A 23,420-nucleotide genomic window follows, 5' to 3' on the forward strand; every position below is an offset into this window, starting at 1 on the left:
TTCCAGACCTTCAGAAGACTTTAAAACTGAGTGCTTTTCAAGGTCCCAAGGCAGGTGTAAATGAGAGGTTTGGCATCAGCTATGTTTTATTTCTACATGTAGCATGCTGGAGTCAGTGTATATTTCATGTTTTCCTTTGGACATTCCTTAAGCTTTGGAAGCTCTAATAGCCTCCTTAACACTTTAATTACGTGGGCCCTTAAAACATCTTTCCAACATAAATATAACAGTTGTTTTTTCTGCACTCTGGAGTCAACAGAGCATCTCACAAGGGGGTGACTGATACACAAATGCTGACAGCTCTCACAGTCGTGTCACCAGTGGGAGAGTACATTTATTTCAACTTCACCAGGTTAAATACAAACTTTTGTCAAAATTAATTCTTCAGCCAACATAAGAAGGATATGGACCTGCTGGAGTGAGTCCAGAGGAGGCCGCAAAGCTGCTCTGAGGGCCAGAGTGTCCCTGCTGTGGAGACAGGCTGGGAGAGCTGGGGGTGTTCAGCCTGGAGAAGAGAAGGTTCCAGGGAGATCTTAGAGCTTCTTCCAGTGCCTAAAGGGCAAGTGTCCAAGGCCAGGTTTTACGGGGTTTGGAGCAGTCTGGGATTGTGGGAGATGTGCCTGCCGATGGCAGGGGGTGGAACCGGATGATCTCTGTAAAGCCCTTCCCAATGCAAACCAGTCTGTGATTCCATGGAAGCGCTGCGGCCTTGGGATGGCGCCGTCTTGTGGTGCTTGCGCAGTACTGCAGCCTAATTAGCCCGGCGCTGCTGGCTTCAGTTTGATATTAGTGCTTATATTGCAATCATGGGGTTTTTCTGGATAAAGGCTAACAAATGTGTCGTCAGAAACGTTTATAGTCTAAACAGTCACGAAAAGGTCAAGTACTAAGGAACTAGCTCAGTGTGAGATAAGGAGTTGGCATATGACATAACTTTTGTTACATCATCTCTATATAAACTTTTGAATATAATGGCATTTATTCAGTTTATGTACCAGGGCAGACTTGCAATAACATGTTTTTCTGGAAACTGACTTGCTGGAAAATAGAGCTAAAGAAAAACCTAAGAAATTAAGATAAGCAAGCCAAGGGAGAGCTGGGAGACATCACTGTTTGCATTCACAAGAACTCCTGACAAAATCCAAGCAACATTTTTTATTTCAACATGTAAATTAAGTATAAAATATACATTTTGCAAGACAACTTTTAAGTTACAAATTTTTAATTCCCAGGTGAGGTAAACCAGGATCATTAAGGTGAATCACTGCCCTCAGAGCACTGACAGAGAGAGATCTTGCTTTTCCTTTTCCAGCATGGAGAGCTGCATGTGTAATTCCTGTACAAAGTCTGTTACACTGGGAAAAGGCATATCCCGCACCTGGCAGGGCCTTCCTCAGCGCTGGGGGAAGTGGAAGCAGGAGGATCCGAGCCCAGAAGAATGTCACCTTTGATGACATTTCAGGTGACAAGGGCAGCTGTCTCTGACCAGCAAAGATTGTCCCTCTTTGGAAAACGCTGTCACTTCAGTGCGAACCTATGATGTTGGATGTCAGGAGTGATGCCAGGCTTAAATATTCACATCGATCTTGTAAAAATATTTGTTGGTCTGCGAGGCTTCCATTTCAGGGTATTTCACTAGATAACCCTTAACTTGTCACAAAAGTGTCAGAAATGCTGAAATTTATTGCTGTAAATGAAGGCTTGAAAATTCAGTGGCAACTCTTGCAGCGCTTTGAGCTGCCAGCAGCACACAGGTGCTCTGTGACGTGAGCATTCAGCTCCTTGGCCATATCCCTCCAGGAATCAGCTGGACATTTACTCCTCAGATGCAGTTCCTGTTTCTGCAATAACTTTTGCATGACATTTCATGCCTGAAACTGCTCCCATTCCTGCACCTGTTAGAACCTGTGCTCTCTGCACAGATCAGGGCGAGCTCAACTTCCAGCTTAGAGTCCTAAACACACCTTTATTTCCACGCAGCTGTTTAGCTGATTGACCATCCTCTTGTTGGACACTGGCACATATGTCACCCAGCAGCCTGTGGTTTCCTGTGTGCATTGTAAAAGATGGGACAATACCATCCCAGCAGTTGAATCTGCATTCCCCGTGGGCAGCTTGTTCAGATTCTTCACCTGTAAGGACATGTGTGCTGGATAGAAGCAAGGTATTGCCCACGGGGATGAGAATGACAGTTTCAGACGGATAAATTCCAAACTGGGAAACACACCCTCCAAACCACTGTGCAGGGGAGAATCTTTCCAGAATTTCAGCATCTCCTAAACAGCTATTGACTTGTTTATGTTGCCTTACACAGGCACTGGCAGAGCTCTTAGTCCAAATCAGGTAGTGGTTTGATATCCCACCATGTTCCATGTGCTTCTATTCTCATCTGGACTTGTGTTTCCAAAGCGCTCCTAGGCCAGAAAGACATTCAGATGCCCTCGACAATTAGATCAGATTTTAGCCCCGTTAATTCCCATAAAACCTAGCGTAGGTTGTAAACGTGAGAGCCGGGCACTGGCAGGGTTTGGCCCTTCAGAGTTAGAGACACTATTGTTTCCTCCAGCGCCACTGAAATGCCACCGCCTCTGCCCTCAAGGGGACACATAAGTGCCACCCTGTGCTCTAGGATCCCACTCAAAAGCATTTGGGCCTTAAATATCTGAGTGAGAAGGAAAATGTGATCCATACAATCGGACACTCGGGAGAAGAAGAATAGGAATGTGACGCAGTAAGTATATGAATGTATTTGCTCTTGGTAAAACGTGCTCAACAGCTGAATGCCCCAAGGGGTTATTTGATATTGTAACGGGAAAGCAGCATGATGGAAGGCCAGGAGCAGTGCAGAGCAAGCAGCTGCAGCGTCTGAGGGGTGATTTTCAGCGAGGAGACTGAGCAGAGTTAAGGAATGTCTGTGTCATAGGGTGAACTTTCTTAGAGAGGAGGTCACAGCAGTCTGCTCAACCCACCCAACCCAGGGCAGAGCCTCAGTGAGTCAGCCCCGACCTGTTCTGCTTTGCACTTTCTCCTTTGCAGTGTTCTCCTGTGAGATTTTCAAGAGGAAATTCATAAATAAGTGCCAGGGATGCTTCTAGATCATCTGCTCTACTGTCTCGTTAGATGTCTAATGCAGTACACAAATTATATGGTCAGTTCTCTGAACAGTTTTTCTGATGCACTTCAGAGCTGTTACTTGCTGACTGTCACTTTCAATATTCATTGTAGAGCCATGTTTCAAGTCTCAGATGTTGCTGGTTTTACAGCATCCCAGCGGTTTGGAGTGTCACTGGAGTGGTTTGTGCTCAGCAGCACACAGTGCAGCGCTGTGTGCCCTTCAGAGTCAGGACACGTGGTGATGAAGAACGTCTGCCCTGTGCAGGGGCTGTGAGCTCAGGAGCCTGGGCTGCTCAGACACACTGTGACTGCCACACACTCCCCTGTGCCCAGCAGCCTCTGATCTCTTGCTCCATAACCACAGAGAGAGCAGTTCCTCACGCTTTTATTGCACTAATTGTTACATGGGTAGGGACCATTGAAACATATTTCAGTGTGTTTTGCTGCAGGGACAAACTGTCCCCTCATCTGTACAGGAGAAGCTCTGCTGTGTAATACTTTTCAAATTGAATCCCCCCATTTGTACATAATCCAGGGGGTTTCTACCTTGAAGACAAAATAGTCCAGATGTAGAGTGACTTACAGAAAAAAATTGAGGAAATTACGTTTCATGGACTTAAGAAAAATCTGTGTCTGGAAACCTTGAGTGTGAAGGAGTTACAGCTTGTAAGTGCTGTGCAAGTTGGCTGGGTGTGATAAGGTGGTGATTTTACTCCTGGCTGAGCTGTAATGGGTGACAAGCTGTATGACTGTAGCTCTTTGGAACAGGGCAGTTCCTCCTGGTTCTGCCCTCTCTGGTATTTTGTAGCTCCAGGCAGTGAAAATCCCGTGTGCCTTTCTGAAGTCTTATAATATTACATGGATGACTCCATGGGTGTGGATAATCAATGCCAGGCACAAGGCATGACTAAAGGTGTTTCAGATGCTCAGGTTGGACCTGCCCATCCAGCAGTGGCTCACAAAGATAACGAGAGTGAGACTGGCAAGCTGCTTTCCATGCAGGCAAAGGTCAGTACCTGGCAAGTTCCAGTTCTTGATGTGCTGTCCAAAACCATAGCCTTTAGCCCATGTGATGCTGCAAGCATCAGCTCTGCTCCTTTTCTATTCCTTAAAAACTCATGGCCCCCAAAGTCCACCAAATGGTATGTGTGAAGGATTATGGCCCATGACAGTATATAAGCCTTTGTAGTGGATGTGTCCATTGTGTATTAATTATCTGAGCTAATCATCTGCTACCCCTGTTTCTGGTTTCTGTGCTTATCAGCTGTGGCTCCAGAACATGTCCTGGCACACAAGTATTGCTGTTGGCACTTGGGTGTGATGACAGAAAATAATCTTGCTAAAGACTGGGGGGCCCTTTGCAGGGTAAATCCTGTTTTAAATTCCTTGATTTGTTGCTATGACCAATGCCAACCCCCTGGTAGCATTTGTAATGTAAAGAGAGGGATTGATCACTTGTTTTATGATAACTTCGGATCTTGTCAGTTGAGGGTCTCCCTTTGCATTAGAGTAGCTGGCTCAGAAAGTCCAAGAAGAATTTTCTGTGTTTGGAGTTAATGAGTTGGCTAGAAATAGGTATTTGCAAACAGGATTAGGGATTTTCCTTCTTGCTACAGAGCAGGGGAATCTTAAGTGTTTATCAAAGCCCTTCCACTGAAGTGCAGCACATGTGTGTGGTGCTGCTATGGCAGCCTGCTTATTGTGATTGTCTACTACAAAAATAGAACAGCAATCTCTGCTTTCCCCATTTGAGTTCTCTCCTATCTTTAGCAGTCACTTTGTTAATGATTTGAGGCCAAGTTATTAAACAGCTCAACTCCAACTTCCAATTACTTATTAACTTATTTGACTTTAAATTAAATTATTTGGTTATTAATCATTCAAGGAGCAGAATTGTAACACAGCCTGCAAAGTCTGCAGGACCATCACATTCCCTGCCTGTGCTAAAAGAATTATTGTTACCCTTCTGCTTAAGAGGTGAGATAGTATAACCGAGTTGTGACTTGTTCACACATTTCCAGGGCATGTAAACTATGTTTATTATGAAAGATGAAAAAATAATCGTCTTTGTGCATTGATTATTTAATTTTTATGAAAGGAATCAAAGCATTCCATTTCTTGGAGTTTGCAGTGAGCTGGTTCCTGCTCTGTGGCCCTAAAGACCTGCTTCCCCTCCCCAGGAGATACCTATTCTTAGTCTGCACTGACCCATCCCTCCAAAGTACTCACCAGATAATTGTGCATGACTCAGATGAGATCAAAACTTGGACATTGGTAAGAGCAGTTCAAGTGTGAGAAAGAAAATTGGAAACAAACTGGAGCCACACTGTCCAAGCCAAGGTAAGAATCAACACGCCTGGTTTTAGTGGAACCGTAGGATTTTACTACAATTAGGGGGTTTGCTGCTTTATTATATTAATTTCTTACTGAGACACCTTTGCATAAATCTAAGTAATAAAAGCATTGGGTTTTCAAAACTTGCTTTTAAACTTCAAAAAAAAAGCTATCCCCAGAAACTTAAGGTTTAGTTTGCTTTTTAAGTTTAAAAGTTTGGGGTCAGGATGAAGCTTGATTTACCCTGGGGGGTTAACATCACATTGCCCTGTTGGAAGCTAATAATGTGGTCTTTAGTTCTGAAAATACCTGGGAACCTCCTGGCACCCAAGAGCTTCACAGTGTGAGTGTCCAGTGGGGTGGCAGACTTGTCAAAACCAGATGTTTGATGTTATCTTGGGTTAGAGCCTTGAAGGGCTCAGGCTGCCCCGGATCTCTGCTCCAGCTCTCTGATCCCGGAGAATCAGGCAGCGTGCGTGTCTGAAGGTGGGACAGGAAAAATCAAACCTCTGGTTTTACACCAGCTGGGAAGCTGTGTGGATTTGTGTTTAGCAATTCTGGATGAGATGGAACAGCTCCCAAGGTTGAGTTTGGCGTGAAGCTCCGATGCCACCACAGCATGGAGATTCTATGCTGTTGCGAATCGAGTAAAAGATCTTGCATGTTGCTTTCCTCTTGTGTTTTGAGAGATTCCCAATGTTGTATATACCAGTAAAATCCATATGTCAATATTTTTGAGGAGCGGAGCTAGAAACTGCAACACAAACTATAATCCCAAATACCAGGTGTACAGTGGGGGGTGTGTGGCAGCGTGTCTGGCTCTGGAGAGGAATACACCAGAGGATAAGACGTGATCAGGAATCAAATATTTGAGTCTGTTCTGCCTCTCCCTAACACCAAATTATATAAAGCAGAAGGAACGTGATATCAATTGCAGTGCAAGAAGATGGGTGTGAAGGGAAATTCAGGCCCGGCATTTTTCATGCTCTTCTCTGTGGCCCAATAACTTCTAGTTTTGCGTTTGATCTGGTGAATAAACTGCTTGTTGTAAATGGGTGGGCAAACAGTAGGAACTGGGAAGGTGTGTGTTAGTTCAAATATTTTTTTCCAGCCTAAACATCTGCTTATACAATTACCTGCTGAGCAATTAAGGTAAGTGGCAATCCTTTCCCTCTTACAGATAGAACTCTTGCCCAATGAGTAATATGCATGAGGTTGTTATACAGTTCAGCAAAAAATGGATTACACAGCTGGTGTGTGGTTGAGGGATCAAGCTGTGCTGTCACAATTTCTATCATAACGTTATGAATCCATGTATCTACACTTAGGCATGATCTGATGGTTTGTAGCAGTTATTCCACCAAATGCTGGAGATGGGCATGTATCTGAAGGAAAACTTACTTTATCCAATGGATTAGAAAACAGAAGAGGTTAAAGCATAACAGCGCTTCGGGCACTGGATGTTTCAGAGTGCGTCCTGTCAGCAGATGATTCCCGGGAGTCAGCAGGTTGCCTCTCCTTCGTTCAGTTAGTGATTAAAGTGTTAACCGGAGCCTCCTAGAGGTGTATCCGTGACTAAGGGCGCGCTCCTGTCAGCGCTTGGAGAAAGGAAGGTGGGTAGGTGAATATTCCCGACATGCACTGAGGTGCGGGGAGTGTCCTGGGGTTCCAGCACTCCCAGTTCAAGCAAGGTAGTAACTAAGAGCCCCGTGTTTTCCATGGAGCAGCCGAGGAAGCTGTCAGCCGGGGCCGTGCTGTCATGCCTCTGCCAGGGCTCAGGGAAAGGTGTGTGAAACTCCTCCTTGGATCGCACGCCCAGGTGAGTGCAGTGGAAAGCTGGAGCTGTTCTGCTTGCAGTGTAAGCTGTAGTGGCAGGGGAAAGCAAGGTCCTTCGCAGCCACCCAGAGCTCCAGTCAGATTCCTTTGGGCTAAATCGGGTGCCGGAGGGAAGGAGAAATGCTCACTCAGAAATTCTCGTCAAAGCAGAACCTCCCGCTTAGGGGGTTTGTGAGTCAGCTGAGATTGAAACAGGCGGGTAATAGATGGTGCTGCTGCTCCGTGCGTCCATGGACACAAGACTTCTCTGCCCTGCGTTCAGTGGCTGCTGTGATTTAGAAGGTTGATCGGTGACCTTGTGTGTTCTTTTTGGCGGGTAAAAACGGTCTATGCTAAGCGGCCCAAGACAGAAAGTACCTTTACTTCGTAATAATGAGTTACTTATTGTTTGAAACGTCTGCGAGCCCTGCTTTATCGATGTGTGAGGGGAGGGAACTTGTGGATCTCCTCCGTTGTGACTGGCACATATTCAGATAAACACCACCTTGCTGCTGGTTTTGGCGACCAAATCCCATTGTGAGCCTGCCTGACCAGAGGGTTTATCTGTGATTTGAAATCAGGTAGTGCTGTTACTGCTCCGTACTGAGCAGCTGACTTTTAAAACAAAGTGTGAAGAAGTCTGAAAGACCAAGGAAAAAACAACCCCCTTGTTTTCAGTGGGGAAAACAATTGTTCAGATTAAGTACTTTGTTCTAATTAGAACTTTTGATGGCAGGGACATCTAACTTAAACAAAAAGGAAAAAAAAAGGCAACATGAGGGCTCACAACTAGACTGTGTGACTAGTAAAATTATGCTGCTGATACTGAATTTATCCATGTGAATAAATCCTAAGTTCATCTTTATAGAAGCCAATAATGCTCCAAAATTTTGCTAAATACCAGACACCTGTGAGTTTAGAAAATGACTTGGATGTGCTGTCGTGCCTATGGTGCAAAGCTTCTTGCTGTACAAACTATTCCATGTGTATGGAACTGATAGCTGAGTTAACAGACGGCTGAGCCTTGTGGCTTCCGTACAAGAAAAGGAAAACATTCACCCCGTCCTGGTTTCCTGTGGGTTTGGAAGAGCTTTGGGAAGCACTGGGTCAAAATACCTGGAGATCTTTGTGGAGGTTTGGGGTTTTAGTGTGTCTACACTGGTAGGAGCTCAGCGTGGCACACTGCACGCTCTGCGGTTCCTGTCGTAATTTATGGATGCACCAAAAAGCACATCCAGGCTGTGGCACAAATTAAGGTGCTGCGTTGCTGCTCCTGCTTGGCTCAGTGTGTACCTCAGGTGTCCCTCTCCTTCCAGCCCTCCTCTGCAGCTGCCTCTTTTTCTTTGTGTAAAAATCTGTGTAGCTATTTGCACCTCACTTTGCTGTGTCATTCCTCCACTGTCCTGTCCCTGGGCTGTCCCCTGAAGCAAATGACTTAAAGATCACTGTACTGAATGAAATGGAATGAGTCCTCTCATCTGCCTTTCCACTGACACTTGGATTTTATCTTGGACAAAAAGCATTTCAGGTAAGATATAAAGCTCCAGAGAAAAGTGAAGCTCACTGCCTTTGCGAGATTTGTCTTGTGCCCTGATGGGAGTGTTGAAGGTCTCACAGCTTTGGGATTGTGTAGTGGTCAGTTTTCTTTCCTTTTCCTAGACTTCTCCAATGGCTGCAGGCTTCCTCTAGAGATGCTCATTTTGCATCTGCCGTGCTTCTTATTTACTGCTGGCTTTGCCTTCCTTTTTCTTCCCTTTCAAAGTATTTTAGTCTTCAGTCAGTCTTCCTCCAAGCATTAGATTTCTTCATGATCAAGTCTCAGGTCAGGAGGTTAGTCCAGCCAAGATCCCACTTTCCAGGTCTTACCTGAGGGAATTCTGTGCTTGTAGTCCAGTTTAACGTAATGGTAAAGACACCTGTGTGACACCAACCAAACCAGGAGATGGCTTCGAATAGATGGCACAGCCATATGTTGTCAGAAGAGCTGGAAAACTGGCATGGTTTGGTTAGTTCAGATCCAAGGGAGCAGTGGAAAACATTTCATTTCTCCTATTTGCTTCCTCAAAAGAGCTACAGGGAAGTGACACAGAAAACAGTAAAATACCAGGAGGTGATAGAAAATCCAACAGTTTTGTGGACTTAGGGAGCGCCAGTGCAAATATCCTGACATCTGTGGTGTCGGGTAGTTGTGCTGGGGAAGTCACTGCATGATCTCAATCTGCAGATCTCGGGCTTGGCTAAAAATAAAGGCAAAATGTGCCCATGGGAAGGGTACAGGGAGAAGTGGTTTGTCTCTGGGTGAGCTGGTGGTGTGGAAGTGTTTGGTACAAGGCTGATAAGAGCTGGTCATGTAACTGAAAAAAACCCCGTGCTAGGTTTTTGTGCTGTTGTGCCAACTACAGGAGAGAAGTCTTTGTCCTGGGTATTGGGGCAGCGAGGGACAGACAAGGAAGAGGTGTTGGTTAAGAAGTATTCCTGTCACCACCTACTCTTCCAGCTAACTTTATTTTCAACATTTTAATGGCATCTAGCTGATTTAAGATCTGCGTAGTATGTTTAAGGCAAATAATTTACTAGAAGCCACCCACTGTGTAGCAGAACAGGTTCATCTCCTTGGTTTTCTATGTGTGTAAAGATCACTTCTCTCCATCTGTAGAGATCAGCTTTTCCTTTCAGATGAATCATTTTAAGGACAAATTGTATAGAAAAGAATGCAGCCACAAGCAGTGAGTGGTGCTGGAGCTTGCCAGTGTCACTACTCCCCGGTTAATAAGAGGTGACTTGGTTTTCCACTGCTCCAAACATGTTGTTTCCTGACAGAAAGGAGAAAGCTTAAGTGTGTATGCAGTTATTCAGGTGCCAATGTACATAAACTCCTCTGCATCTGGTAAAATTGGCTTGCAATTACACTGGCACAGGCAGCTGCTTCAGTCAGAGGTCTCAGTAAATCACATGAAATCAGATTTCAAGGTGTGGCCAGTGGTTACTGAACTTATTTCAGAGCCAAAATCCCAGCACTGGTGTACAACAGTGTATTCCTCACACACAAACTGATGTCTGTATAGAAGTCCCTAGGCTTGTTTGGTACAGGCCAAATTTTGTCTTGATGGATGTCACCAAAGGACAAAGGGAGTGCTGTTCCTTTCAGTGAGCTACTGATGGAGCACTGCTAGAAACCCCAGCTGCTCAGGTAAAGCTCATTTTGGTAGTGCACTCTGCTTTTAGAGGTTGTGAAACAACTTCCTGTATGTTTTGTAGGGTGAAGATCATGTTTTTTACATGCAAAACATCCCATTTGTCCACATATGTTTTTTGGAAGCCATTTATCTATGATTATGGAAACTCGGTGACTTCTAAAAAAGCAGCTCAGTAGTGCAGGACACAGAAGCGAGGTGTTTACTCTTTGCCCAGCCAGGATGTATTCCAGCCTGAATGCTTCCTCACTTGGTTCCTGGGAGGCTGCTGGGCATTGGAACTGTAGGCAATCAACTATTTTGCAGATGTCTTTGACCAGGCCCTGTCCAATGCAGGCTGAAATCAGACTCGACTCCATCCCCTGGCAGAAGGGAGATGGACACTGAGTGCTGTGAGGCAAATTCCTCTGTCGTCATTCCCAAATAAGAGAAATAAAAGTGGAATGATAATTTCCAGTGCAGTGTTCAGGGATTTTACTACTTTTCATGTGATCTCTGTGGGGGTTTTTCTTCCCCCCCAGGTGTGTGATGCCACTTCTCAGGCTGAGATGGAGTTTTTTCCAGTGTGGCATCAGTTGGCAGTCTTGAGTCTGTCACGTTACTCTCCTCAGCCTGCCTTCTAATACCTGAGGGGGAAAGAAAGAGCCAGGACTCAGTAATTAAGCTTATTGAGGAATGCATTGTTGGAGTCTCGGGGGTCTGGCTTGTTGCCTGCACAACATGATGGAGTCACGACGTGGAGATCTGTAAATTGTATTGCTACATCCCTGTAATTATAGCCTTGTTTGCTCTTTACTATCCCAGCTGCTTCCTCAGTGTGCTGCAGGACACTGCTGAGGATCAACACTCCTTCTCTTGCCTAGTGTTAGGAACCTGGTGAAGGGTGGATTGCTGAGTGTGGTGTGTTCCAGTGCCCTTGGGCAATGCTCTCTGTCCATAATGGACAAATGGATCCTCACCGGTACAGGGGCTGCTGACTCAGGCTGCTAACGAGTGAGGCATAGTCATGGGGTTGGAGTAGTCCCAAAACTGCTTGAGAAAGTCCTGGTATATGTAGTACTTGGAATTTGGTATATCCTTGGTGGGAATGGCTTATGGCTTTTTTACTAGGAGTGGGAAATGTGTGGGTACTAAGACAAAGTATGAAGTAGTCAACATACAGTGTAGTGAGCCCTTAGCTTGAGTGTCCCAACCCGTTTCACTAAAGCTTTGCTCCTGATTCCTATTTAGTCTCCCCTAGTGGCACGAGTGGATATATTTATTTTTCTAACCTTTTGTTTAGATTCATCTCTTCTGAGTAAATGAAGAAAGTGACTATGAAAGCACAGCATCTTCCTTCTGTTTTCATCAATGAGGAGAAGTTCATAACCAGGTAAATTATTAAAAAAAACCCAAACATTTAATGATCTTGCTGCTTTATTTCACATTAGTCCATATTTATTCCTTAGCAGGGGATCCTGTCCTGTAGAGAGCTGAGCCTGTAGCAGCAGACATTTCTACAACTTAATTTTATTTAACCTGTCTACAGAACAGAGTTGGCCTTTATATGAAATTCAAAGAACAGAGCATTAAACCTTTGGGTCTGTGGGTTTTGTTCATTAAGGAGAACAGCCCTTCTGGAGGATTCTGAAATGAAATTCCAAGTTAGGGAAGAAGACTTTCCTGTCTTGGAAGTCTATTGGAATTGAACATGAGTTCCAGAGTTGAAGCTGAGCCCTGCTTCTCTGTGGCTTGGGGCTTGGCCTGCAGCCCCAGATCTCAGGGTTTCTGTGCAGAAAGACCTTTCAGGCTGCCAGCTCTGTGCTGTGATCAGTGGAAGTGGCTTTTTCACCTACTTTCAGAACCTTGGAATTGCACTCAAACTGTAGTTTGTGGGATGCTTTTTTACTGTTCAGTCTGGCTGGTAGGAATTTTTCCTAATGCTGCCCCAAACTGTGAGCCTCCTGGTGTTTAGCTCCATCCCCTTTTTTCGGGATTAATTTTCCCTTGTTGTCAAGAGCACAGGACCTGGAAGAAGTGCCTCTCTTCCCACTTCCTTTCCATCCCTCTTCCTGTTCCCATGGGAAGAAGCTACCTGTAAACTACCTATAAGCTACCCCAGGGGAATTTCTCCTACTACAGTAGGTATTTATTCCTGAATCCTGATCTTTTTCCATATGGCCTGAGCAGTGCTGTTGATTTCTCCCTATTCAAGGGAGGGTGTCAAGGGCCTTGCCTGGAGCACACAGACAATAAAGACATCCCTTTCTCCTCAGATATTATTCCTTTTATAATGCTGCTGAGTTGGGACCCAGTGCTTTTGTGTCAGAGGTAATTCATCGGTGTGAGCTCCTGCACAATTGGCATACAAAAGCATTTGGAAATGTACCACATGAACCAGTGTCTCTGGGGCTTTATTCTGCCCTAGACTTGCCTGTTTAAGGGAGGAAATGTGGATCGTGGTCAAGACCTTTTTGCATGATAGTTCATGGTTTAAAGTTGGTTTTGCCTTGCATAAAAAGAAATAAGAGTCTGGAGAATTACTGACATTCCATATGCACTCAGGCTTGCTTCCAGTGCCATTCCCAGACTATCATCCCTCATCTAAACCTTGAGACTGCTGTTACATTACTGCTCTTCTAGTTGCATCCTGCAAATCTTGCTGATGGGGCAAGTCTGCTGTTTGGGAATTGCACAATGGCTGGATGAAAAGGCTGACCAAAGCATGTGGGGTTATTTGGCTGGCTGAACTGCTGTGTCTCTGGCATAACTGCCATAAATATTCATGATTAAGAGAGTAGGGCTCAGGGAAGAAGAGGGCACAGGTGAGTTGTCCTGGGTTAGTGTTTCAAGAAAGCAGTGTGGGCTGTGTTGTGGTTTACCACCGGGGCACCTGACCTTGCAGCTCCCTTTTATCTTGCTTTTGCTACTGAAGAAAGTGGTGAATCTGCAGTAAATGTTACGTGAGTTGTTCTGCCAGTTACTTGACTGTGGTCTCCATTAATGGCTGAGTTTGGCTGTTGTCAGGAAGCTGCTGAGAAGAACAGGCTTGCAACACAACAGCTGCTGTTTTTCTGGTAGCCAGGCACTGCAGAGATGGCATCTGTCTCTAGGTTAGGGCAGTAGGAACATGTGTTACAGTAAGACTAGTCCTAGAACTGAGCTGGTCCACATCTTACTCCTTTCTGAAGCTGAAAGAAGGAAAACATTTTCTTCTGTGATGTCTGCACTACAGGAGGACAAACAAGTCAGTGTGAGCTGCTGTTCAGTCTCTCCCTCAGGGCTTTTCTAATGGCTTGAGAGGTTTGTCACTGTTGGTTGCACTAATGCAAGACTGAAACCTGAAAGATGTACTTATATGAACTTCTGTGGAAGGTTATGGCAAATCTTTCTAGACAAGGCAAGAAACTATGTGCAAATCCGGAGAGCCTGCTCTGAGAAAGAGAATCTTACCACACCACTTGCTGCTGTTAGCCTATGATTTTATTTGCCTTTGCAGACAACATGGACTAAGAGTAATAGGCAGGCCTCAGTGTGACCCAAGTCCTTAAGTGTTCACAGTCTGTTTTGAGGGAACTCACCTCCCCAGCTTCTGATCTGGAAAAAGCTTATGAAATAACAGCTGTCAATAACACTATAATACTGAAAGGTATTACTCTGAGAAATATAAAAAGACTTGAGTTTGAAGCCCATGTCAAGCAGGATCTTGAGATCTGCTGTCACATCTGTCAGACAAAACTGACTATCTGCTACTTGCACATTAATCTTGGATTGCATCTGGAGTTTGCCTGTGTATGAGGCCAAGACGTGCTTAATCTTGCTTACCTTGTAGCCAGCATGATTAGAACTGGGCTTATATCTGGTTCATATCCAAGTCTATTAAAACTTGCCCTTTTGGTGGGATGACCTCAGTACAAACCCTCATAGCTCACAAGACACAAAGAACCTGTACTGAGCCATCCCAACAAGATGGAGAGAACGGGTTTTGCCACTTTTATTTCTAGGATTTGAGACCAAAGTGAGTTGAAGTAAATGTTGAAGACACTGGTTTGGAGCCCAGCACTTTGTTGATAAAGCTACTTAAAAATATTTCTTTTTGTGGAATTGCAGTAATGTAAAGTAAATGATTTACATCCAGAGCGTTAGCAGGGAACGCGGTGAACCTTGTGGAGTTTCGTGGTGTAGCCCTTGTCCTCATGTTCCCTGCCAGGTAAAAGCCCAGCTGATCTTTCCCCTCCTCACCATGGGAGAAGGCTCAGTAAGCAACAGGACACTGTTGTGTTTGTTACATGGAGAAGGGAGGGAGGGATGGGTATGCCAGGGAAAGCTTTTCACGTGCACACTCTGAGTGCCCCTCTGTCCCAGGCACAACAGAGAACATGGAAATACCAGGCACTGTTTGCAAACAGTCTTGGTGTTTTCGCTCACCACTGCGAGGCAGGACGTTAAACCATTGTGATTTAGTCATATCAGATGCTTCAAGGGAGTCCATAAGGAAGAGCCTGTGCTCTTCCATGCAGTTGTTCCCCATGGCTGATTACCTCTGCTGGTGGAAATTGCTTGCTTGAATTACAGCCTAAGTAATCTTTGAGTGGTGTGGGGAAGAGTGTTTCATTCTTGCAGGCCCTGAAATACATTTCACCTCATTCTGTTGTTGCTCAGCCCTCCTTAGCTGAGCTGGCTTTTTGTCTGCACAGCTCCTCGCTCGTTGGCAGAGGTTCTCTTCATCTCCATCCGTTTTTCTTTTGAGCAAAGATTTGCTGCAAAGTTGTTATGCTTCAAGCAGAAGGAAGTAGAAATTCTAAGCTTACAGTAGATATTGGGAAATAAGAAGAATATCTGCAAAAATATAAAAAAACACTGTAAATCATCATGCAGGGAAAACAAACTGTAAGCCTAATTAAAGTAACCTGCAATATTGGTGAGTGGGGGTGTTGTTCCTGTTTGCTTCCTTCTCTTGACTGTTAACAGAGGTCCAAAGTACAAGCTATTCTGGGGCAGTGTTATTAAGATCACGTCAGACTGTGACTAATTAATTTCCTGTGTGTATCAGGTGTTTAAAGAAGCAACTTATGAGCAATCCAGTAACCTGCCAAAGTTTTAGTCCCAGAAAATGGTGTATTGATCATTAACAAACCTGTGCAAGGATGCAGTGGGTAGCACAGGTATGGGGTGTCACCCTGCCAAATAACACCTGCATTTTACATTGACAGACATGTTATAAATTATCCTTTCTTTGTGGTCTTTATTCTAGAGAGCAGTTCAGTTTTCTTCTGAAGAATTATAACTCTTACTATTCGGATCAAGAGAATCTACAACTGACATGTAATCAGGTAAGGAATTAGGGGGGAGAAACTCCCATTAATCTGGAGGTACCTGTCTCTGCTCTCTTCTCCTCACAGCAGTGGACTCCTGCACTTACTGTGGTGTTTTTATTATGTGACATGTTCCATCTAATATAATAAACCAGAAGAGATTTCCTAGACGGATCAGGTCAGCTGCAGTTTTGGATGTCTTGGAAATACCTCAAAACTGAGGTTCCACGGCCTCTCTAAGTAACCTCTTCCAGAGCTGTGTCAGCCTCAGAGATTCCATTGTGTTCTTTAGGGGAAATTGATTATTACTTGATTATTTTTATTCAATTGTTATGTAGTACTCCTTATTCTTTTTTTTTCTTGTCTCCAGCGAGAAGGAAACGCACCATTTATTGAAGGAATCCTGTCAATATTTTGGGGAGTGCGACACCCTATCCGATTAAAAATTCAGGATGAGAAGCTGATACCCTCTTTTGTAACCCTGAAGTCAACAGGGAGCGTGGATTTGTTCCCTAGTAAAAGGTAATGTATGAACTTCCCTAAGGAGGAGGCAGGCTAGCATTGCAAGACAGCTCTTGGGGGTGGCTTCGATGGATGTGGCTGGCTGTGTATCCCAGATTCCCCAAAGGCTCTGGTGCCAACTTGCACAGCAGAGCTCTGTGACTGATATGGCCTTTCAACAGCTTCTGCTGGGCTGAAAGGTGTGTTTTTGTAGCATCCTTGTCTGGCTCTCAGGTTGAGGAGCTGGAGGAGGCTGCTCTTGCTTCCGGGAAGTGACTATTCCCATACAAGGACTGGGAAATCGATATATGTGACATATATGTATAAAGAAACCCCAAACAAACTCCACGTGTATCTATGGACACCTGATACTGGGAGCCCCTGAAGGGTCTCATGTTGGTGCACACACTGTGGCATGATAGTAAAAAAAGCTGATAGGTAAGTGCCCTCCTGGCTGCTTCAGGTGTGGAATCATTGCTGTTCAGGTGAAGTTCACACCAGGGAATGAATACTGGCTTTGTGCAAAATCTAGTGTAGAAAACCCTGTTAAAATGCCCACAGACCAGCTACTCCAGCCTGCTGCCAGTGATGTTTTATATCCCAGTGTGTTGTGCTCAGCTGTTGCAGGTTCTCAATGTACTTTTCCTTCGTTTTGAACACTTATTTGCCCAGCCTTAGTTGGTGCATTTGAGCTAAAGCTGAGTCAGGTACAATAGGGAGGCAGAGCCAGTGTTCACCTTGAATGACTCCCCAATAAATTGTGTATTGCAGAGCTTCTTTTCCTAATTACCCATTGTCTTAGATTGTATGTGGTGCACGTTGGAACTCTGGATTTAATTCTGCCATCCTTGCAGCTGGGAAATTCTAGTCAAGTCAGGGACAGGCTTCCTGTCCTGAAATTGAGGGCTGAGGCCTGACGGGTTCTGTGTTTACCTTGCCCAGCTCTGCTGGTGTGGGTGTGTGTGGCCTGCAGGACAGGGGCTGCTCTGGCAGTTGAGGTCATACTTCGCCTTTTAATGCTTAAGAAACTTCTGGCTGGTGGAGATCTGAATCTTAAAGTAAACATTGCCTCATGATCCCAGAAACATGGGGCTGCCCTGACATGCTTTAAGGTATGCAGAGCAGCTTGGCTGTGTGATCTTAAATGAACTTGGTAAATGTGTGGAACACAAGTGAGATCGTTTTTTGGTGTGTTCATGGGAGTTAGCTGAATATTCTTTGGAATATATATATATATATATATAGGAAATGAATTTTTGTTATTGCCTTACAAATTGGTTTATTCTCAGTCAGAGCAGTAACTGGATGAAGACTTTCTGCTGGAGATTTTAGGCAGTGAATTATGGAAATATTGACATAAAAAAAGGTAGATTTTCTAACAGGCTGCATAACCCCTGCTCTCATACAGAACTGGGTAGCATGAGGGGCTGGTATGTAATTTAGTCTTCCATGTCTCCATCTGTATAGCAGACATGTATCCTGTGACTGTAAAAACCACAATACATGTTTTCTGTGTGCCTGCCTGGTACTTACTTTATTGTGATTAATCCAGAACTTTGCTGTAAAATGGATAAATAATTACTGCAAATTACTTAAAGGACACCATTTCTCTGTTCAACAGGTTCTAAATAGGCCTGTGAGATATTTGGGATCCCTCATTATACCATGTTTTAGTAACTGATTTTCTTTTTACTTAAACTAAAATTACCGTGCTGAAGTCTATAGTTGTGTTCTGTAAAGTTCTGTGCAGGGGCAAGAATGCACTACTTGAAGGCTGGCCACAGGATAAACTGAAATCACTGTGTTAATGAGGAGTAATAAATGTTTGATTTTTCAGGGGAATGACTCGCTGGGGAGAATTTGATGACCTGCATCACATTAGTGGGGAGACGCTGAAGTCTGCTGAGGAGCAGCCAGACCTCGAGCAAAGTTAGTGTCGGTGCTCTTATGTTCACAAAAATTTTGGTGTTCTGTGGTTGTGCAAAATGAATTTCACCCATCAGGCCTTCCCTAGCAGTGAGGGGGAATCTTTATGCTCTGTGTGATGTGTTGCAAGCTGGGAAGACACTGATCTGGGGCTGGCTAGGGCTGACATTGTGCAGATGACTCAGTGAACAGCCAGTGCTAATGGGCATCATTCCCAAGGGAACAAAATAGCAAACTGTGGCCACTACAGCCAACCTATTCCTCTTCATTGCATGCCTATGCCTTGCTCTTCTCCTGCTCCCCACCCCAAAAAAAGTTAATAAAAAAATAAATACCTCCACCAAGAGCTTCCTTCCTCTGGGGTTGCTGGCAGGGAGGGGGGAGCAGCTGCACACGGTGCTGATGTGCTTTTGTTCTTCCAGGTTATCCATGTTATGAAAGCCACACGCTGAAGCCCAGGAGTGAGCAGGAGCACGACTGTGCCACCCTGCCCCGGACCAGCAGCGATGCCGCGGCCGTGCGGAAGAGGACCAAGCTCCCCACAGCAGCCAGGACAGAAGGAGAAACTCACAGGTTCTCAATCAATGGCCACTTCTACAACCACGAGGTAGGAATGCTTAGGCTTGGCTTCATCACCTGAGGATGGGCCCCGGGACAGGGAACCCTGTCCAGTGAGCTTTGCCTCATGCTCATGCCCTTGTGTGGCTGTTTTTGTTCCCAGACATCAGTTTTCACTCCGGCTTTTGGATCAGAAACCAAAATAAGAATCAACAGCCACATGAGAACCAGACATGTGATAGAACAGCTGCTTCGCAAGTTTAAGGTAACCTGGCAGGAGCAAGTGTGGCTGTGTTCTGGAAATGTTCATTCCAGTGTGCACTCCAGTGCTGCAGGAAAGGCAGGGAATAACCGGCAGGGGATACTGCATGAAATGGAATGTAAAAGAACCCACACGGGCCATTTGAAACGCATGGGTTGGGTTTGTTTCATCAATGTTTCGTGGCACTTTGAGGCTATAAAAGTTACACCGGGTGTGTGGTGTGCGGTGAAGGGGAAACTGCAGAACCCCTTCCCTGAAGTCCCGCACAGGAGGGCGAACGCTGCTGCGCTTCCATCATTCCCAGTGCGGGCAAAGGCTGGTCACTGCCCGTGGCAGGGCTGCCCTCCAGCGGACATCCCCGGGAATTGCGGTTTGCTTAACAGGGAATTCAATCCCGTGTCTGGGAGATGTGTCCTGTTAGACCTAGGCAGGTGGAAAGGTCCAGAAAGTGAGAGTTGAAAGTACTGCTCAAGGTCAGTGCCGTACTGTCTGAAACTACTTTTTTTTTGCTTGGAGTTACCTTGGAACCATCCTCTGCCAGTATGATTATAGCCAGTCAGAAATACCTTTCCCATTAGTGCTGTATGTTTCTCCAATATCTCTGTTCTGCGTGGCTGCGTAGGCACAATTTTTGTTTTATTTGTGTTAAACGTCCCATTTAAGTTGTCAAGAGACTTGGCTACTGCAGAATTACTTGACGTAGTTAGTGGGACTTGGGAGTGTAATACTGAAAGGAAAACTTGACTTCTAGGAGTAGTAAGGAATGGACTTACAGACTGGGGTGTGAAGTTTTGGAAAAGTTGCAAAGTAAGTGTTCCAAAGCTCTGCTGTTTGCTCAGTGTGCCTGTCAGGCAAGTTGGGCAGGCAGGGATCACAGAGTCTTACCCTGATGAAGATACAAGTAGCAAATCTACATGTAACATGAAAAGGAAGTTGTATGAAGTAGTTCAGGATGCTCCAGGGAAACCAGACAGGAATGATCTGGGCTTGTCTAGGTGTGTTACTGATTGGGGCAATATGGAAGGGTAAGGATTAGGGTTGGCATGGGGACAATGAACATGGCACCATAGCTTTCTATCTTATCTAAATCCAGCATCTTTAAACTCTTCCACAGACAGGATCTCTGTCTCACTTTGATCCAGATCTCTGAGCTGAGACACACAGGGAGTACCTGCTGAGAGGGAAATGCGGGGAAGGTCTGTGAGTCTGAATGGATTTTCTTTTGTTTCACAGATAGAAAACAGCCCCCATGAATTTGCACTTTACATTATCCATGCATCTGGAGGTAAGCCAGGCACTCCTGATCACTTCATCTCTAATCATCCTCTGTGTGTTTGTGTGTGTGTGTGTGGAATGTGTACCTCTGAGTGACAGGGCTCATCCCAGACCTCTGTCCTCATTTGGGCAGTGTGGGTGTGGTGTGGCATTTTGGCTTCTCCAGAGACCCCTCAGATGTGTGTCCTCTGGAGAGGAAAAGCTGAATGATTGTGTTGTGGGCCCTTTCAGCTGACAGTTTTGGATCACAGATGCTGAGTTCAAAGTACTCATTTTTCAGTGGGAAATGTTTACTTCCACAACAGTTTAAGTTCTTTAGGAAAAAGGAGATTTGATCTTTATTAAAGGGAATGCCTGAAAGAGTGGAAGCTAACTGAGGGGGAATGTACCTTAAATGGCAAAATATTAGGGACCTCTTAGGTATCTGGTAATTGCACAGCAGTCAGATATGGTTGATCTGTGTCAAGGAAAAAGGTTCCTGAATGCAGGAGGTACAGAGAGGCCCTGCGGTGTGTTCCGTGTGTCATGACATTCCTTATAAATCCCAGAAAAGAAGCAGCTGAGGAGTGGAGACGTCCCCTTGCTGCACAGGCTGCTGCAGGGGCCCTCGGAGAAGATTGCCAAGTTCTTTCTCATGGATGGGGACGTGGAAGAGATCAGCAGTGACGTGCGTATATCATCAGCTCTGGTAGTTCAGGGAGTTTTTCTCTGTTACCATGAATAGTAGTGCATTTCTTGTCTTCTCCCTGGTAGGTTGCTCAGTACATTCCATTTCATCTTCCCTTTTTGGAATCAATTTTGCATAGAATAAATAAAGAGGAGGAGCAGGAGATTCAACAGACAATAGCAAGGTAAGTGGAAGTAAAATGAGGGGGGTCACTGAGTCCGGGGGAACCTGTGCAATGATGGGCTGGCTCATGAGGAGAGCACATGGATGTAGCAGTGTGCAGGTACAACACTGCTGGAGAGATGGGTGGGATTTATAATCCTTTCCCTGTGCTGTATACCCAGCTGTTCTGTTAAAGATTACGGAATAAATGCTAACTACACACACAGTGGGGTCTTTTCAGAAAGTTAAGACCCTCAGAGTCACTTCAGTTTATTGTGTTTGTTTCTTGAGCCTTTACAAGCCTCAGCTTGTACTTGCTGCTGTGTATTCCACTGGAAAGAATAAATGCAGTACACACTGTGGTACTATTTTGGTTCTGTAGCATTTAAGCCACATTGGTGCCAAATGTCCCTTTAAAACATGTGGTAAATGACAGGAATTGCTGTGACAGTAGCTCAAAATGCCCAATAGGGACAAGCCAGAGAGGCTTCTGTATTTGTGAGCAACTGGGTCCTGAGGCCAACAGCAGTGAGAGGCTGCAGTACCCATGGATCTGTTATTGGATGATGGGCTGATAATCACGTTGAATCAAAGTGTACAGGAGAATATATAAAAAAATAATAAATAACACCTGCCATTTTCTAGTGGGAAACTTTTCATTGCCCTTTGACCAGCTCATCAGAACTTGGGTTGAATCTTTGCAGGATCCTGTTACTGAAATGCGTTCTCCCCCTCCCTCTCAGGTACCTGAAAGAGAAGAGCCTGATACGGCAACACCTTCGCAGTCGAACTGTTAGAAAAACAGAGACCACAGTTTGATGGGAACAGCCCCTTGGGAACAGCCCCCTTGGGAACAGCCCCCTTGGGAACAGCCCCCGTGGGTGTGCGGAGGGGCAGTCGCTGTGCTGCTTGTTTCTGGGGGCTGGGACTGAGGAGCACTTCAAGCTCAGGCTGTGCAGAGGGAGGGAGTTTCTCCTGAGCATTAAACAGCCGAAACTGCCCCCACTGCTGCAGCGCTGGGATGCGGGTTGGAACCACCTAAGGAGATGCACTACATCCCCCAAACAACAGATGCTCAATCTGGCTTGGAACTTAGGGAAAAATATGCCCTGAAAAGCCCAAGGCTTTAAACTCTGCTGATGTACAACCCGTTACCAAGAGGCTGGCATAGAAAAATATTGCAATAACCACTGTGTTAATAGAAAATATGCAAATTAAGTATATGGTTATTAGAGAAATGTGAAATTATACTAGCAGAAAGCTTTTCATAGAGCCAAGTGGCAGAAGGTATTTATGTATTTAAAACAGCAGGTAGGATTTTCACTTAACTCATAGAATATCCATGCGAGATGCCTGAAATCCCACTGGCTTCAGGTTGGTGGATGCTGAACCTGCTTAAGCTTTGAGCTACGGTTGGAAAAACATAATTGGCAGCCTCCCACATACAATTTGCTCAGCTCTTAACCATGAGAGGGTGTTTATCCCTGAAATGCCTTGTGAAATGCAAAAGAAGAACTGTCACTGAACACTGGTGGGTCCTGGAAGGCATCTCAGTAGTTTTTGCTGCTGTAGTAAGTGATTCTGTGGTTCTTCCAGTGTTTTCTGTTTGAAAGGGAATGGAGAAGTGCTCGGTGAGAGCCTGAATGTCACAGCCATGGAGGGTTGGGCTCGTGGCCTCCCCATGGATGCAGTTTGGGTCCAGCCCAGCCCCAGCTAGGGCACAGCAGCCAATGCCAGGCACTGTCTGGTTGAGTTGTGTTGGATATTAAAGCTCAAATTACAGAGATGCAAATAAAATAAATCGTGTGCAGTTGATGTTCCTCCTGCATTAGCCGGTTGTTTTTACCTGGTATCTGTGACTTACCTCAGCTGCCTTTGCCTTGTGCAGGTAACAAACAGTGAGGGAGGAAATGAATGAGCAGAATGTGTTGCCTACAAATCCTGTGGAATAAATCAAATTATAAAACTTTACACTGCCTGAGATCATGGTACTGGGAGGTGAATTCAAAAAATGAAGGTCGATGTGCTGATTGAAACTGCTCAGGCTGGGGCAAGGGGGTACAGTTTATAATCCTACCTAGGAAAATAATTAGGGGCAAGGGAGTACAGAGGGGAGAAATAGAAATAATTCAGCAGTTAAGATGTAGGGATTAAGTAATAGCTGCCTTAGAGCTGCAAATAAAAGTTCCTTGAAGCAGCAGAGTGTGCCCCCAAGTGGAAATGTTGGAATATTAAATATTCGTAATTTCTTGCACAGCCCATATGGAAAAGAGGAAGTGTTTTCAAGCGGGTTCTCCAACCCTCTGTGTACGTCCACA

General features: G+C 45.0%; 1 protein-coding gene across 4 annotated transcripts in view; it reads left to right on the forward strand.

Annotated features, from left to right (window-relative positions):
* RASSF6 (Ras association domain family member 6) overlaps window positions 1–23,073 on the forward strand; it is a 62,407-nt gene extending 39,334 nt beyond the window's left edge. For 2 of the 4 annotated variants that reach the window (XM_027698412.1, XM_027698413.1), the window contains 11 exons: window positions 11,740–11,829; window positions 15,691–15,769; window positions 16,122–16,273; window positions 18,090–18,181; window positions 18,601–18,785; window positions 18,900–19,001; window positions 20,232–20,283; window positions 20,822–20,940; window positions 21,027–21,124; window positions 21,846–21,949; window positions 21,981–23,073. In XM_027698412.1, coding sequence (XP_027554213.1) covers window positions 11,759–11,829; window positions 15,691–15,769; window positions 16,122–16,273; window positions 18,090–18,181; window positions 18,601–18,785; window positions 18,900–19,001; window positions 20,232–20,283; window positions 20,822–20,940; window positions 21,027–21,124; window positions 21,846–21,921 — 1,026 coding nt within the window. In that variant the 5' untranslated portion in view covers window positions 11,740–11,758 and the 3' untranslated portion in view covers window positions 21,922–21,949; window positions 21,981–23,073. Of the gene's footprint in view, window positions 1–5,361; window positions 5,455–6,924; window positions 7,268–11,739; window positions 11,830–15,690; window positions 15,770–16,121; window positions 16,274–18,089; window positions 18,182–18,600; window positions 18,786–18,899; window positions 19,002–20,231; window positions 20,284–20,821; window positions 20,941–21,026; window positions 21,125–21,845; window positions 21,950–21,980 lie in introns of those variants that run through there. The other 2 variants (XM_027698416.1, XM_027698415.1) reach the window with 2 other exon arrangements.
* The last annotated feature ends 347 nt before the right edge of the window (window positions 23,074–23,420 follow it).

Source organism: Neopelma chrysocephalum, unplaced genomic scaffold (genome assembly GCF_003984885.1).
Source record: "Neopelma chrysocephalum unplaced genomic scaffold, ASM398488v2 Primary Assembly neopelma1_128, whole genome shotgun sequence".
NCBI lineage: Eukaryota > Metazoa > Chordata > Aves > Passeriformes > Pipridae > Neopelma > Neopelma chrysocephalum.